This window comes from Oryctolagus cuniculus, chromosome 10, assembly GCF_051225735.1.
Source record: "Oryctolagus cuniculus isolate XC-2025 breed Fujian yellow rabbit chromosome 10, ASM5122573v1, whole genome shotgun sequence".
Lineage (NCBI taxonomy): Eukaryota > Metazoa > Chordata > Mammalia > Lagomorpha > Leporidae > Oryctolagus > Oryctolagus cuniculus.
In genome coordinates this window covers 64,994,837-65,011,633 of record NC_142876.1, presented here as the reverse complement: position 1 = coordinate 65,011,633, position 16,797 = coordinate 64,994,837, and the positions used below count along the sequence as shown (strand labels likewise).

The 16,797-nt window shown below is 42.1% G+C and overlaps 1 protein-coding gene across 13 annotated transcripts in view; it reads right to left on the bottom strand.

The window, feature by feature from the left end:
• PTPRM (protein tyrosine phosphatase receptor type M) overlaps positions 1-16,797 on the bottom strand; it is an 884,286-nt gene that overhangs the window by 720,866 nt on the left and 146,623 nt on the right. For 2 of the 13 annotated variants that reach the window (XM_089305322.1, XM_089305323.1), the window contains exon 1: positions 12,394-12,449. The exons of the other annotated variants lie outside the window; for them this stretch is intronic. In XM_089305322.1, coding sequence (XP_089161448.1) covers positions 12,394-12,442 — 49 coding nt within the window. In that variant the 5' untranslated portion in view covers positions 12,443-12,449. Of the gene's footprint in view, positions 1-12,393; positions 12,450-16,797 lie in introns of those variants that run through there. 13 annotated transcript variants of the gene reach the window in all.

Here is a 16,797-nt window from a genome sequence, read left to right as displayed (position 1 = left end):
CTCCTTTGCTGCTTCACAGAAGCTGTGTAGAAAACAGGACAATTCCTGTGCATTTTCCCGAGTTGAAAGTATCAGTGACAGACAATTCAAAGTTTTATGAAAAATCATAAAAGAAATGTGGCTTGGAAAAATAAGTTCCTTGTTGCCAATGTCTTAAGATGACCCTATCGATGGATGAACCTGCCTGTCATTTGGGACACTGCTCAGTGCAAAGACAAATATTTGCTCTACACATGTGGAGTAACCAGCTACAAACCCAGTGCCTGGCTCCTGGTCGCAGCCAGAGTACGGCCAAAGTATGGAGACGTGCATTCTCAGATGTGACACCCACCTGTGCACAGCTCATGCAAACATGTTCCCTGAACATGTACTGCATGGCGTGATGGCGCAAAGAACTTTTCACCAAGTATCTCCTTTTGAAATCAGAACAAGGAGCTCCATCCATTAGAAAACACTAAGGCTCTGAGCATTTCATATCTTGTTGCAGTTCACAAAGATAGGCAGCTAAATCCCAAGAGTTTGCAACTCACCACTACCTCTCACATTGCTTACCCTCAGCGTCACCCACTCAAACCAGGACACACACATGATGCTCCCAGCTAGGGACCAGGGCAGAGGGTGGGGCAGAGAAGACCAATCAAAGCCCTTGTGACCAGAGGGTAGCCCAGTGCAACAGAACTTTCTCCAATGGTATATATGTTCAGCAGTGTCCATCACAGTACACACAAGCCACATGTAGCTCATGCAAGTAGGGGAACAGATTTTTAACTTTACTTTGTACAAATTACTTTACATAGTAAATATGGCAAACAGTGACCATATGGAATGCTTTAGAGTTTACACAGAGACAAAAGACATTTTTTTAGGCCAACACAGGGCAGGAAATACAAAGGAGTAAATATTCTTTTCTTTTTAAAGATTTATTTATTTTATTTGAAAGTCAGAGTTACATAGAGAGAGATGAGAGGTGGAGAGAGAGAGAGAGAGAGGAAAGAGGTGGAGAGAGAGAGAGAAGAGAGGTGGAGAGAAAGAGGTCCTCCATCCGATGGTTCTCCCCCCAATTGGCCACAATGGCTGGTGCTGCTCTGATCTGAAGCCAGGAGCCAGGAGCTTCTTCCAGGTCTCCCATGAGGGTGCAGGGGCCCAAGGACTTGGGCCATCCTCTACTGCTTTCCCAGGCCATAACAGAGAGCTGGATTGAAAGTGGAGCAGCCAGGACTCAAACTGGCGCCCATATGGGATGCTGGCGCTTCAGGCCAGGGCGTTAACCTGCTGCACCACAGTGCTGGCCTCAGGAGTAAATATTCTAAGAGACATACCAATGAAAACTCTTCCAAAATTCAAGGACACCAGAATAGGTGATGGAACAAGAAGAGCTTTCAGATCCAAAGGAGCAACAGAGCGGATGCAAAGTCAAGGAGACTCAGTAGAGTGTAGCAGATGCATGGGGCAGCAACGGAGAAAATATGGCAAAATAACAGGTAAGAGACATGCAGTTAAAGTGTATTCATTCTTTAAGGTGTTTATTATGTCCTTTCCCTCCAGTATATCCAAGATGAAGAAAAAGAGAAAGAAAATAGTTCATAATCAAGACAGGCTTTATCAATATGAAATAATGAACAACAGAACTATGCATCCATGGGAAGAGATCATTGTAGGTAAAGAACAAAATACATTGATAACACAATTTTGAGAAGCATGCACTTAAGATGGCATGGTAAATTCCCAAATATGTAATGAATGGCACATTCATTGATCAAGGGAAAGCTACAGTATCCTCAATGGGGGTCCATGGGATTTGCCAATGGGATTTGCCAATAGTCTGAGCCTAGGGATGGGGGTGCAGAGGGCCTTTTGAACACAAGATAACTGCCTTTCAATGTCTCTTCATGCCCCAACTGGGACTGTCACGTATCCAGCAGGGTCTGAGCCCACAATGATGGAACTGGTACAGAGATGCTGACCAAGTTGGCTGACAAGGAGCTGGCACACGCTTGGGCTCTGGCCACACAAAGCTAACAAACAGCACCACCAACACCAAGCAGTGGCTCGTATTAACTGGCCCTTGGGTGACTTCATATTTTAATAACCAGACACATACTGGTTGAATCTGGGCTCTGGAGTCTTGTATAATCTGCAGAGTCATATCATACCTTACACCACAGAGTACAGACAAGGCCAGCAGGTGTCCTGAATGCCACATTTGGAGTTCATTTTGCTCACACAGTGTATAACACCTGGCATATTTTATTTTATCTTATATTAACCGACAACATTTAAAGGTCAAGAAATCTCACTATATTGTAGACATTAAGAATTTTTTTTCCTTTTGAAAATTCAGAAGATCTGGCAAAACTGGGCTCATTCCCACTTGAACCTGAACGGCTGTGGCCCCTCTTCTGCCCTGGGAACCTGGTGACTAATGTCATCTGTCACTCCATCCCAAAATCATCTGGGCTGTGACCCTTGCCATGGAGTCTTCAGTGTCTGTACTGTAAAGTGGCACTGCAAATGAGATAGGAGATCAAAATGAAGCAAAAATATATACCCAGAGGAAGATGGATAATTTCTGTCCTAATGAATTTGAGCCGTAACTCTTCAGAGAACTTATTTTATCCCTGATCTACTAACAGGGCTACCAGCCTATTTTTAATTGAACTTGGCAATGTCATAATATCCCCTAGAACTTTAATGCCAGAACTTTTTCAAGGAGTTGTAAAATTCCTTACCACTTTCTCCCATTTTCTGAGTAATATACAAAATAGACCTGCAGTCTGCTTGCTATCATTTACCACAATTGTGAACGTTAAATATCAACTTTTCTATAATCTAGATTCGCCTCTCTTCTCTCCAGAATGTTTGTTTGTTCACAGAATTACATGATACTCTTTTTTTTTTAACTTTTTTTATTTTTTATTTTTTTGACAGAGTTAGACAGTGAGAGAGAGAGAGAGAAAGGTCTTCCTTTTTCCGTTGGTTCACCCTCCAAGAGGCCACTACGGCCGGCGCGTTGCAGCCGGCACTGTGCTGATCCGAAGCCAGGAGCCAGGTGCTTCCTCCTGGTCTCCCATGCGGATGCAGGGCCCAAGGACCTGGGCCATCCTCCACTGCCTTCCCGGGGCACAGCAGAGAGCTGGATTGGAAGAGGAGCAACCGGGACAGAACCGGCGCCCCAACTGGGACTAGAATCGGGGGTGCTGCCACCGCAGGTGGAGGATTAGCCTAGTGAGCCGTGGCGCCGGCCACATGATACTCTTGATTTAATATTAAGACTATTAATAGAGACTTACATATAAAACTCATAAGTATACATGCAATCACAATTATATAAACAGATCCTAGATTTGTGAGCTTTGCCACAATCAAATCTACAGCTGAAATATCACAGGACCACGCTGAATGTGCAGTGTTCACACGTCACCCTCATTTGATTCAGACAGAAACAACATATCTTACTCGTTCTCTTCCTGGCCCAAACCCCACTGCCCCTGACACATACAAGATGACTTAAGAAAATCTCTGGAAAATGGAATTAAAAGATAAGTTTAAAAGCAAAACAATTTTGAAATCCATGCTTATGAGAGGTTTTCAAAATTACCTTTTAATTTCATTTTTCCACCACCTTTTTAAAAGTATCATAGTAACAGATTTGGGATACTTAGTTTTCTACCCTTTATGGTGCTTGATATTAAAGCTACTCGTTTGACTCCTGGGCTCAGTGGCATAGTGGGCTCAGGAAAGGTTTAAGGTAATTTACCACAAAGTTAGGAGCTAGATTTGGCTTTGGATGTAGGTGTGGGATATACTGGGAGTGTTGAACCCTTCCTGTGTATTAAATGTTTAGTGCAGAGAGCTTTTTAAATTTTTGGATGAGGGTATGTCTAAACAGCTTAAATGAGTATGACAGTGCAGTGGTTCCTAAATCAAATGTGAAGCAGGCTGCTTAAGGAGCCTTGGAAAAGCTTGTTGGGAATAAATAACCAAGTAACCCAGAGACTCTGATTCCACGCTTCAGGTATGAGTTTTAAGAGCATGCACTGTGAGTATCTTCCCCAGGAGGTTCTAAGGATTGGGGCGTGGGGGTTAGTTAAGGAATCAGTTATCCCCTGCTGGTTTGAGATGTACTGAATCTCCTTTGTAAAGGACGCAGTCAAGTTCAAGACCAATAAAAACCCTCAGAATGACACAGTGACACAAGGCCCACTTTTTTCCTTGAGAAACCTGGGATTTTGGGGGTGGAAAATGAAGCCTGAAGACACCTTTTATTAACCATCAAAGTCTCAAAGAGACCCATTCTATTTATAACCTTATGTGTAGAGGTCTATTTAGTGATGGGCTCTGACCACTGGGAGGGCATGACCCTGGAAAGCCTTCAGAGGCTAAGCCTTGCCTTTTCCCAGAACAGCGCCAATCATGTCCAATAATAGACATCAAAGACAATGAAAAAAGAAAAGTAGGTGTTCACAGTACTGTCTTGACAGAGGGTGCTAGGGCACTTACAAAGTCATGCTTTTAGGCTCATGAGATAAAGAACTGGGCAGAAGATGGTGTTTAGCCTGGTAGTTAAGATGCCCATGTCCCATGTTGTAATGCCAAGGCTTAATTCCTAGCTCTGGATACAGACTGCAACTTCTCCTAATGCAGACCCTGAAAGACAGCACTGATGGCTCAAGGAATTGGGTCCCTGCCACCCGTCTGGGAGATCTGGATTACATTCCTGGCCCAGCAGTTGCAGACAACTGGGGAGTGAACCAGTGGATGGAAAAGTTTGTTCTCTTTCTCTCTCTCTCTTTCTCTCTCTCTCTCTCATACCCATTTCTCTGCCTCTCAACTAAACACAAACTTAAAAAAATTGATTGGTCAAGGAAGACTTCCCTGACCACAAACACGGACTTTATAAAGAGAACAAGTGATGAAAAGATTGGTTGACAGTCACTCTCTAATGGCACTACAGGACACAAATGACATTCTTCAAATGGCACAACAAACATGACAATTAAAAAACTGGCAGACCAAATCTTCAAACTCAGATACTATTATCTAGTCACATCAAAAGCAGTAACACAAATCCTGGTTTTACCTGGATTCCTGGCCAGCCAGAAAACAGATTGAATTTTCCTATCATCCTTGAAGCAAGTCGTTTTCTAATAACAAACATCTGACCAGTGGAAATGAAAATGTAAGTGGAAGTCTTAAGGGGTGGTTTCCAGACGCTGCTGTGTAAGTCAGCTCATCTTGTGCTTGCCATTGCCACACTAGGATGGTGGAGGAAGCGAGACAGATGGAAGCTGTGGATTACTATGACTTGAGGGAACAACAAATTCTCCTTGATTACACTACTCATGGTTTGTGTCTCCCATCATCTTGGGGTAGATTTAGCCCTACATGATATAAAAGTTCGTATAGCAATAATTTCTATCAAAAAGTTAAACAATATTTTCTTATCAGAAAAGAAAGAGAAAAACTAAGTGTTTGGTCGTTGTCTCTGCAGACGTACAACGTATCCAAATGGCAACACCCTGCCAGCAAGGTTCATGAATAACTGCTTCTTTGCTCACCAATGTTGAGTAAGCTGGAAAGAAGCAAGAACAGAGAGGGCTCTCATACCTCTTACTTTCTCCACGCACCTCCTCTCGTGCCTCAAAATTTAGGAGCCGGTTATTCTGTTCCCTACTGCAGTCATCCCTCTTCTCTCCCTTAAGTCCCTACGGATACTGGGAAAACTTGAGGGTCACAGAATCCCTGTAGAATCTGTACACAACGACGTAGGGGGAGACGAAAGAAAAGCTACTATGACAATAAGAAATCCTGCATGTCCCTGGCACTACTACAATCCAGGTAGCCTTGTTGTGACAGTCCCATGGGTCTTAGAGCTCAGTTTTCTTAGCTGTAAACTTATGGGATTGGAGAAAATATTTAGGTACACTAATTCTTTTATTTTATGGTCCTAAAATGACACCTCATAGTATTTTAGAGGGCTCCAAGTTAATACGTGAAATAACAACCAAGTTCATTTCCATTCAGAACATCAGTATTAAATAATGAACTACAATATTTTATATCATTGTAACTTAAGAACAGATTTCTCATTGCTATATAACTAAATTGATATTTGTTCTTATTATTAAGAATGAAACTGAGAAGGGCAAGGGATTAAGGGCCATGAAGACTGGGAAAAGAATTTACCAAATGCCGAATTTTTGGAAGAAGTTTCAGAATCTTAAGTTGATAAACAGAAAGCCACAGCTTGATGAAAATGTGCTATTCCCTTTAAGAGTGTATAAATCCTGTTAGATAAAAGTTGTTAAATACATTGAATTCACTCTGGAGTACAGTTAAATGGATATGATGGATCGCAGGTTGTCTTGAACTTTTCCATTGGTTAAATTATGATCAATGAATGGCATTCTCTGCAGAATCTCCAGGCAGTCTGTGTCTGAACTCCCTGTCTTTATCAAGAGCTTCCAATCAGCAACTGTTCTAAATCCATCTCCATCAGACCAACATGACACTCCACAATTATGATAAAGGGGAAGGCCAGACACCCTACAGAATATGTCCCTCGGTTGTGTGTGTGACATGAAGTGCAATCAACGTGTCAGAGACACAAAACTATCTCAACAAATACAAGATATTTTAGACTTTGAAATAAGCTTGCTAAGCAAACTCTAGCCCAGCAAAGAAAAAAATGTTTCTGGCTCTATCATTGCCCTTTATTTGAAGGGGGGGAGAGGGAGAGGGAGAGGGAGAGGGAGAGGGAGAGGGAGAGGGAGAGGGAGAGGGAGAGGGAGAGGGAGAGGGAGAGGGAGAGGGAGAGGGAGAGGGAGAGGGAGACTGACTTTTCCATTTGCTGGTTCACTCCCCAAATGGCCAAAGCCAGGAGCCAGAACTCCACCTAGGTCTCCCACATTGAGTGGCAGGCTTGGGCCATCTCTACCTTCCTCTGTCTTCCCAGGCATTTGAGCAGAGAGGTGGACTGGGAGTGAAGCAGCAGGAAGTAGAATCTGCACTCTGATATGAGATGCTGGTGTAGCAAGCAGTACTGCAATGCTCCCCCATTACCTGCCTTTAAGGAAAGCATTTACTCAGAGGCACTGGCACTGGTATAGAAATTTCACACATCATCTTTCCTGTTTGCTGAGTACTACCGTGATCACAGATAAAGGACTTGTGATTACCTGTTCAAAATTGAATGAAGAGTGATACAGACCAGCTAAGCTATAGATAATCCAAGAATAATCACTTGGACTTTAGGTAACAGTAGGAGTGTTTGTTGAGTGCTGAATGCATTTGGCATGTTTATGTTTTTAATTATGTGGACTTTGAGGTACAACAGATACTTCCCTGCTACCTCATGAAAACTTCCAGCAGGAAGAAAGATAGGGACTCTAAAACAGCACAGGAGGGCACTGGCATTGTGGTGCAGCAGGCTTAAACACCGCCTGAGACACCAGCATCCCATGTGAGTGCCGGTTCAAGCCCCAGCTGCTCTGCTTCTGATACAACTCCCTGCTAACACCTGCGAAGGCAGCAGAAGGTGGCTGAAGCACCTGCAACCCTGCCAGCCATGTGGGAGACCTGTATGGAGTTCCCGGCTCCTGGTTTCAGCCTGGCCCAGCCCTGACCATCATAGCGATACGGGGAGTGAGCCAGCAGACAGGCTTTCTGTCTCTCCCTCTTTCTCTCTGCCACTCTGCCTTTCAAATAAATAAAAAAATGAATCTTAGACCAAAATGCTGGAAGATATCCTTATGGGAAACACAGCATTAATATTCAAATAGCTTAAGACAATAATTTATGCGGTTCATTTTCAGCATCAATCATCCTATGAAAATACCTTCTTAAAAAGCTGGGAATGGCCATTTTAAAGTTGCCTTATAGGAAGACAGCCTAGCAGTTAAGATGCTGGTTGGGACATCCATATCCATGAGTCCTGGCTCTGTTCCTGATTGCAGGTTCCTGCGGATGCAGACCTGAGAGGCAGCAGGTAACAGCTCAAATACTTGGGTCTCTGCCACCATGTCAAAGACCAGGATTGAGTTTGTGATTCCCGGCTTTCGCATGACACAACCCCATACATTTAGGGAGTAAATCAGTGGATGAGGGTTCTTGAGCATGTGTTTCTCTCTCTTTCCTTTTCAAATAAATAAGAAATTTTTAAGGTTTTCTTGTGTTTCAGCCAATGTTGTGAGTCCAATTTCATTTACAAGAGTCGACCTTGGCCCCTACAAAACAGATTTGATTACCTAAGTGCCAACTATTTATAAATACGAGTACTCACCACACCCACAGGCCCCAAAGACTATGTCACAGTGGGGCTCCAACACACTGAGATTTATAGTCAAAGCAGAGTCTTCTTCTATAAATATCTGATAGAAAGGTTATTTCAAGAAAGCATTACAGTACTGGGAAGGCGAAAAGGCTTGGCATCTCTGCCTTCGTGGTGTGTCCGTCTCCTCTGCCACCTTAACCTTTGGGTCAGATCCTTTCTGCTCAGCCCTGCACACAGACATGCCAGTCATTAGAACTCTGCCTGCAGCTTGAGGTTTCTGCAAATAGTCTCTTACCTGGAGCTTGCCACCCTGCCTTCCCCATCTCCACGAGATAAGGAGGCATGCACAGAAATAGTGATTGCTTGGTTAAGGATTTATAGGAGCAGGCTGACCAGATCCATGTCTCCTAAGTCAACGAACCGAGGACAGAGAGTTTTACAACCTGTGCAGGCACCCAGTATATGCCGCAATTCACCACCTCTTGACCTAACTCCCTCCCCTTTTCCTGCCACTTGTACTTAAAAACAGCCTGTTACAAGGCACAGGCAAGATGGTTCTTTAGAACGCTAGTCCCTGTTGTCTTCTCAGTTTACCAGCAATCTGAATAAACTCCCTTTCCTTGCTTTAATACCTCAGCCTCGAGTCATTAGCTTCTTCATGCAGGGGCAGATGAACTTGGGAGTCTTGACAGTACACACAGAGGAGACTTTTCATTCTTGGAACACACTAGAGACAACTCCAACAACACAGAATGCCCCCAAACTTGGCTTTGTTTCATTATTTTACCACTAAGATAAAAATGAGACTAGGACTTAAATTTAGGTTAACTTCATATGACCCCCTTATGATTAGACTTTACAAATGCTTCAAGGTAGAGTTATTTTAAAAATCAAAGTAGTTAATGAGAATAATAACTGAAGGAATAAACTAAAATGTGCGCTCTGGAATGATAAGGAAAACAACACCTGAGTAGCTCTAATCTGACAATATGGTGAATAACAAACAGTCCCAAGATCATTTTTAATTGCTTTATTTACTTAACTGTTACAATTTCCTTTTGACTTGAACTGTAGTTTGACTGTATTCTGTTACGTACTTTCTACTGTTTGTTTTTCTTTCATGCTTACTACAAAACAAATGCTATTTTTAACTACAATTGAAGTTGTACCTGTAGCAGAAAATTAAAAGAACAGGGAAGCAGATAATATTCCAGTCCAGGACTACCCTAGAGCATGATGACATAATCTAAAAAGAAGATCATTGACTTGATCAACTAAAGGGAGATCTCTGTGCAGAATCTGGGACACACAAGGATCATTGCAAAGTATTTGCTTTAAAAAAATAATTGAGACAAATATGAGGATGGACACCAAAGGCAAAGACATTTCATTTAGCAACACCTCACATGGAACATTAGAAGTAAATTAATTTTTAAAGATTTATTGATTTATTTAAAAGTCAGAGTTACACAGAGAGAGGAGAGGCGGGGGGGGGGGGTCCTCCATCCGATGGTTCACTCCCCAGTTGGCCACAACGGCTGGAGCTGTGCCAATCCAAAGCCAGGAGCCAGGTGCTTCTTCCTGGTCTCCCATGTGGGTGCAGGGGCCCAAGGTCCTGGGCCATCTTCTACTGCTTTCCCAGGCCACAGCTGAGAGCTAGACTGGAAGTGGAGCAGCCACGTCTCAAACTGGTGCCCATATGGGATGCCGGCACTTCAGGCCAGGGCATTAACCTGCTTCACCACAGCGCTGGTCCCAGAGGTAAATTAATTTTCAAGGAGTAATAGCTAGATCCTCATTGATGCTTTAGTGTGTTTTTTTTGTTTGTTTGTTTGTTTTTTTTTTTTTTTTTTTTTTTTTTTTTTTTTTTTTGGACAGGCAGAGTGGACAGTGAGAGAGAGAGACAGAGAGAAAGGTCTTCCTTTGCCGTTGGTTCACCCTCCAATGGCTGCCGCGGCTGGCGCACTGCGGCCGGCGCACTGCGCTGATCCGATGGCAGGAGCCAGGAGCCAGGTGCTTTTCCTGGTCTCCCATGGGGTGCAGGGCCCAAGCACCTGGGCCATCCTCCACTGCACTCCCTGGCCACAGCAGAGAGCTGGCCTGGAAGAGGGGCAACTGGGACAGAATCCGGCGCCCCAACCGGGACTAGAACCCGTTGTGCCGGCGCCGCTAGGCGGAGGATTAGCCTAGTGAGCCACAGCGCCGGCCCATGCTTTAGTTTTTTTACTTATGGAAATATATTTAAATTGGGATACAATTCACAAATAGCTGTGGACACAGATCAATTACACATGCTCCCATCAATTACAATAAAGAAATCCTGCTATTCTGGATTTTAGATATATTTTTTAAAAAACTAAACACATTGAAATATTATAAATAAGTCAGAAGTCATATTCTTTTTTATCTAAATATTTATGTATTTATTTGAAGGGCAGAATTACGGAGATGGAGAGAGATTTTTTTTTTTAAGATTTATTTATTTACTTGGCCGGCGCTGCGGCTCACTAGGCTAATCCTCCGCCTTGCGGTGCCGGCACACTGGGCTCTAGTCCCAGTCAGGGTGCCGGATTCTGTCCCGGTTGCCCCTCTTCCAGGCCAGCTCTCTGCTGTGGCCCGGGAGGGCAGTGGAGGATGGCCCAAGTACTTGGGCCCTGCACACCATGGGAGACCAGGAGAAGTACCTGGCTCCTGCCATCGCATGCTGGCCGCAGCGGCCATTGGAGGGTGAACCAACGGCAAAGGAAGACCTTTCTCTCTGTCTCTCTCTCTCACTGTCCACTCTGCCTGTCAAAAAAAAAAAAAAAAGATTTATTTATTTACTTGAAAGTCAGAGTTACACAGGGAGAGAGACAGAGATCTTCTATCCACTGGTTCACACCCCAAATGGCCATGATGGCTAGCACTGGGCCAAGCTGAAGTCAAAAGCCTGGAACTCCATCCAAGTCTTCCTCGTGTGTGGCAGGGGCTCATGCACTTGGGCCATGTTCCCCTGCCTTCCCAGGCACATTAGCAGGGAGCTGGATTGGAAGTGACTCTGCTGGAGCCCAAATCAGTGCTAATATGGGATGCTGGTATTGCAAATGGCAGCTTAACCCACTGCGCCACAATGCCAGCCAGCCCCAAAATACCTGAATGCTATTTATCATCTCAGATGATGGCACAAAATAATTGAAACTGGAAGAATTTGGAGAAACCTTCAAGAAATAGGGCTGAGACCAGAGACAAGAAGATTTGGGCTCTAATCCTAAATTTGTTATTCATACTTACTGATTCTGTGGCCTTGAGCAAATCACATTCTACTGTGATATCCTAGGTTTTAGTGCCTATAACCTCGAAGCTATTATAATACTAATAGTGCTATTTGGGGGATTATCGAAGACACCATTTGTGTAACACCTGGTCTGGTGGCTGGCACACAGTATACAATACCAAGTAATAGATGTTTTTCAACCACTTAACATAATTCTTTGGGGTTAGATTTCCCATATTTGGACTTGCTACAAAATTGCAAACAACACAGCACACAGGAAAACCTATTTAGCCATTCTCAAGTTATTGTAGAAATAAAAGCCAAATGCAAACTCACTTTCTCACATCAAAACTGGGGAGAAATGATAACTTGGCTGTTTATTTGGACTTCAAAGTCTGCAAAACAGCTTTCCAACATAAATTCAAATTTAACGTGCCATTGGCTTGCCACAAAAATCAGTTATTTGGCTGCCTCTCAAAAGACTTTACTAAATACAGCTGTGAAATTTCACAGCCAAAAACAGTGAGAGAACACATAACTAAGTGAAAATTTATCTGAGTATACATTTAAAATCATTAACGATTAATACCAAAGGAAGCATATTTCCCTTACAAGTCAAAATAATTTAGTTAAGAACAAAGGCAGTATCTCGAGGTTACAAGTATCTGCTTGAAGAAAAAAAATTAATTGAAATAAAATCTCAATGCCTACATATACACACAAAATGGCCTTTTCTCGTAAGTAACTTGGCACATACCAAAACTAGAGTTGAAAGAAGCTGGTTTTAAGAATTACTTGGCTATGGTTTCTTTGATTCAAGAGTCTCTCTGCCATATCCTTAATCATTTTTCATCCAATCTGTACTTACATACTGCGGATGACAGCGAAGTCACTACTTTCCAAATCATCTTCTCCATTATTTTACAACTCTAACAGATAAAAAAAAGTTTTTCAAATAAAGCCACCAAGAAACTCAAAATAATGACAACAACAAAACAAGTTTGTCCTACTACTGAATTGCATATAAGAAATTTTCTCAAAAGCCTAGGTCTTTTTACATGAACTACCTTCAAGATTGGTATCCTCTATTCCTCACTCACACAGTGATTCTTTTTTTTTTATTTTTAACTTTTATTTAATGAATATAAATTTCCAAAGTACAGCTTATGGATTACAATGGCTTCCCCCCTATAACGTCCCTCCCACCAGCAACCCTCCCCTTTCCCACTCCCTCCCCCCTTCCATTCACATCAAAATTCCTTTTCAATTCTCTTTATATACAGAAGATAAGTTTAGCATACATTAAGTAAAGATTTCAACAGTTTGCTCCCACAGAGAAATATCAAGTGAAAAATACTGTTTGAGTACTAGTTATAGCATTAAACCTCAATGTACAGCACATGAAGGACAGAGATCCTACATGAGGAGTGAGTGCACAGTGACTCCTGTTGTTGACTTAACAAATTGACACTCTTGTTTATGGCATCAGTAATCACCCTAGGCTCTTGTCATGAGCTGCCAAGGCTATGGAAGCCCCCTGAGTTCACCGACTCTGATCATATTTAGACAAGGCCATGGTCAAAGTGGAAGTTCTCTCTTCCCTTCAGAGAAAGGTACCTCCTTCTTTGATGACCCATTCTTTCCACTGGGATCTCACTCGCGGAGATCTTTCATTTAGGTTTTTCTTTTTTCCCCCAGAGTGTCTTGGCTTTCCATGCCTGAAATACTCTCATGGGCTTTTCAGCCAGATCCGCATGCCTTAAGGGCTGATTCTGAGGCCAGAGTGCTGTTTAGGACATCTGCCATTCTAAACCTAACCAGAACAGTGTGGTATTGGCATAAACAAACAGATCAACAAAATGTAATTGAGAGCCCAGAAATAAGGCCCTGTGCGTATAATAGGATGATATCTAAAAAGGTTGCCACAAATATTCAGTAGCGAAAGGATGGTCTCTTCAACAAATGGTGCTGGATTAACTGAATATACAAAAGAATGAAATTGGACCCTTACTTTACACCATATGCAAAAATTAAAAATGAAAGAGTTAAGACCATAAGAATCTTAAAAAATTAAAAAAAAAAAAAACTTAGAAGAACTCATCAAAGAAAGCTTTATGACCCTGGACTGAACAATGATTTTTTTTGAATAAGACAACAAAATCATAGGCAACAAGACAAAAATAAAGTCGACTATATCAAAATATGAAAACTTCTCTATGTCAAAGGGCACAATCTGTAGAATGAAAAGGTAACCTGTAAAATGAGAGAAAATATTTATAAATCAGATCTCTGATGAGGAATTAGCAGAGTACAAGAAGAACTCCTAAAATTCAACAAAATGGAAACAAGCCAATTATAAAATGGCCAAAGACTTAAATAGACATCTTTCCAAAGAAGATACACAAATGGCCAGCAAGAACATGAAAAGATGTTCAAAATCACTAATCATTAGGGAAATGCTATCAAAACCACAACAGAATTCCTGATGGCTACTATCAACAAAGCAGAAAATATTGAGTGTTGATGATGTGGAAAAATTGGAAACTTTGCACACAATTTCTAGGAATGATGCAGGCTCTGTGGAAAACAGCATTACAGGTCCTCAAAAGTGCAAAATAGAATTACCATATGATCCAGCCATTGTGCTTTAAGCATATCAATAAGAACTGATAGCAGGGTCTTGAAGAAATATTTATACACCCACATTCATTGCAGCATTACTCATAATAGCCTAAAAGTGGAAGCAACACAAGTGCTCACAGATGCATGAACTGACGAACACAGTGTGTTACAAAGATATAATGGAATATCCTTCAGTCTCAAAGGGCTGGGTATGGCAGAGTAGGGATTTGGGCTGCCACTTGGAATACCTGCATCCAATATCTGAATGCTTGTTCAAGTCCCGGTTGCTTCACTTCTGATCCACCTTCTTGTCATTGTGCTTAGGAGTCACCACGTGGTGTTTTAAGGACTTAGGTCCCTATGACCCTTGAGGGAGACCTGGAGGGATCTCTTAGCTCCTAACTGGTTTGGCCCAGCCGTGCCTGCTGCAGGCATTTCAAGATTGAAGCAGCAAGTGGAAGATCTCTTTGTGTCTTGCATCAGATATCCAGAGTAATGAAATTCAGAGACAGAAAGTAGAATTGATGGTTGCCAGGATCTGGGAGTAGGGGTGGGGTTACTGTTTAATGGATGTAGAGTAGTTTAGCAAGAGGAAAAGAGTTCTGGAGAAGAGCTTCAGAAGGACAGGACATTTAGTACCATGGAAATCCAACAAAGATGATAGATTTGCTCTTAGGTGCACTTTACCACAATGACTTCAACAATGATTATCAATTAAAAGTCCGTCTTTTCCTATTGATTTGAGAAGCCATTTTTCTGACCCTGACTTTCTGTGTGCTCCTGGGTCTATTTCCAGTTGCTCCCCCAGTGGCCTCTGGAGCACCACTCTAGTACAGAGGGCCCAGCTGGAGTGTGGGTGCTGGATAACGCAGGCCCCCACTACACTTCTCCTTTCAGTTTTTCCTGGATGCTCTTGCATAGGACTGGCAAGTCCAAAGTAGAAACCTGTCATCTTTACTGGCATTATATTACATTCATTAAACTGAAGACAACTGGTATCGATGATGATGAGTCATCTGACCCAAGAACAAGCTATGCCTACCCACTTGCCTCAATCTCCTCTGGGCTCCACGGGACAAGTTTAGAGTTCCACTTCCATACATAGAGTTTGTAACCTGTAAGTATTTTACTTTATTTTTATTATTGTTGTTGTCATAAATAATATTTTTTCTTCCTTTTTAACTTTTGGTCAGTTAATGTCTGTATATACAAAGGTCACTGATTTTTATAGGTTAATTTTATACCTTGCTCTCTGAACTAAATTATTTTATTTCTTTAAGTTTTTTCATTGGTTATTTGCATTTTCAGGTATCATCTGTAAGGGGATAGTTTCACTTCTTTGTGTATAATTCTTATTATTATTTTTTTTTGTATTTTACTGGCTATACCCTCCAGAACAACGTACAATAGCAATGAATACTTAAAATTGTTTTTGAACTTAATGGGAATGCCTCTTATTTTACCATTATGTAAGATGTGACCTTATTTCTGTAAACATTTTATTTATTAAAGAATTGTTCACCAACTACTATTTCATCGAGTGTTTTGAAACTGCTTTTTAAATTAATCAGGATTAGATGCTGAACTTTGTCAAAGCCCATTTCAGAATCTATAAAAAGAATAATAAGGCTGAGCACTTAACCTAGCAGTGAAGATTCCAGTTAAGGGGCCAGTGCTGTGGCACTGTGGGTAAAGCTGCCACCTGCAGTGCCCACATCCCATATGGGTGCCAGTTCAAGTCCTGGCTGCTCCTCTTCTGACCCAGCTCTCTGCTATGGCTTGAGAAATCAGGAGAAGATGGAACTCTTGTGGGAGGAGACCTAGAAGAAGCTCCTGGCTCCTGGCTTTGGATTAGCCCAGCTCTAGCCGGTGTGGCCATTTGGGAAGTGAACCAGTGAATGGAAGACCTCTCTCTCTCTCTCTCTCTCTCTCTCTTTCTCTCTCTTTCTGTAACTAAAATAAATAAATAAATCTTAAAAAGAGAGAGAGATATGCTGATTAAGACGTGTTTATCCAATTTGGAGCCCTAGGGTTCAGAATTTAGCTCTGGCTCCTGACTCCAGTTTCCTGCTAAATGCAGACCCTGGAAGGTGGCAGTGATGGCTGAAGTAACTGGGCTCCTACCTCCCACATGGTAGATCTGGATTGAGTTCCTGGCTCCCTGCTTGTGTTCCAGGCCAGCCCTGGATAATGAAGGCATTTGGGGTATGAAACAGTGGGCAGCGTTGTCTCTCTCAAAAAAAAAAAAAAAAAAAGAATTATAATAAACGTCTTGACTGTAATCTCATGAATTCCACAGAGGCAGCAACCTTGGCAGCATTTGCAACACTCTGTCTATAGAATGCTAACACATAAAGTATAGCAGCAGTATTTTTAAAATACGCTTATCTTACAGCTCATGGTTTAAATTTTTATTTTATTTACTTGAAAGGTAGGGATACTGAGACAGAGACAGAGACACACATGGAGACAGAGTAATAGAGCTCCCATCTACGGGTTCACTTCCAAATGACCTCAATACTGGGTCAGACTGAAGCTAAGAGCTGAGAACACAATTTGAGTCTCACACATGGGTGGCAGGGACCCAAACACTTGAGCCATCACTGCTGCTTCCCAGGATACACCTTAGCAGGAAGCTGGAATTGGAAAT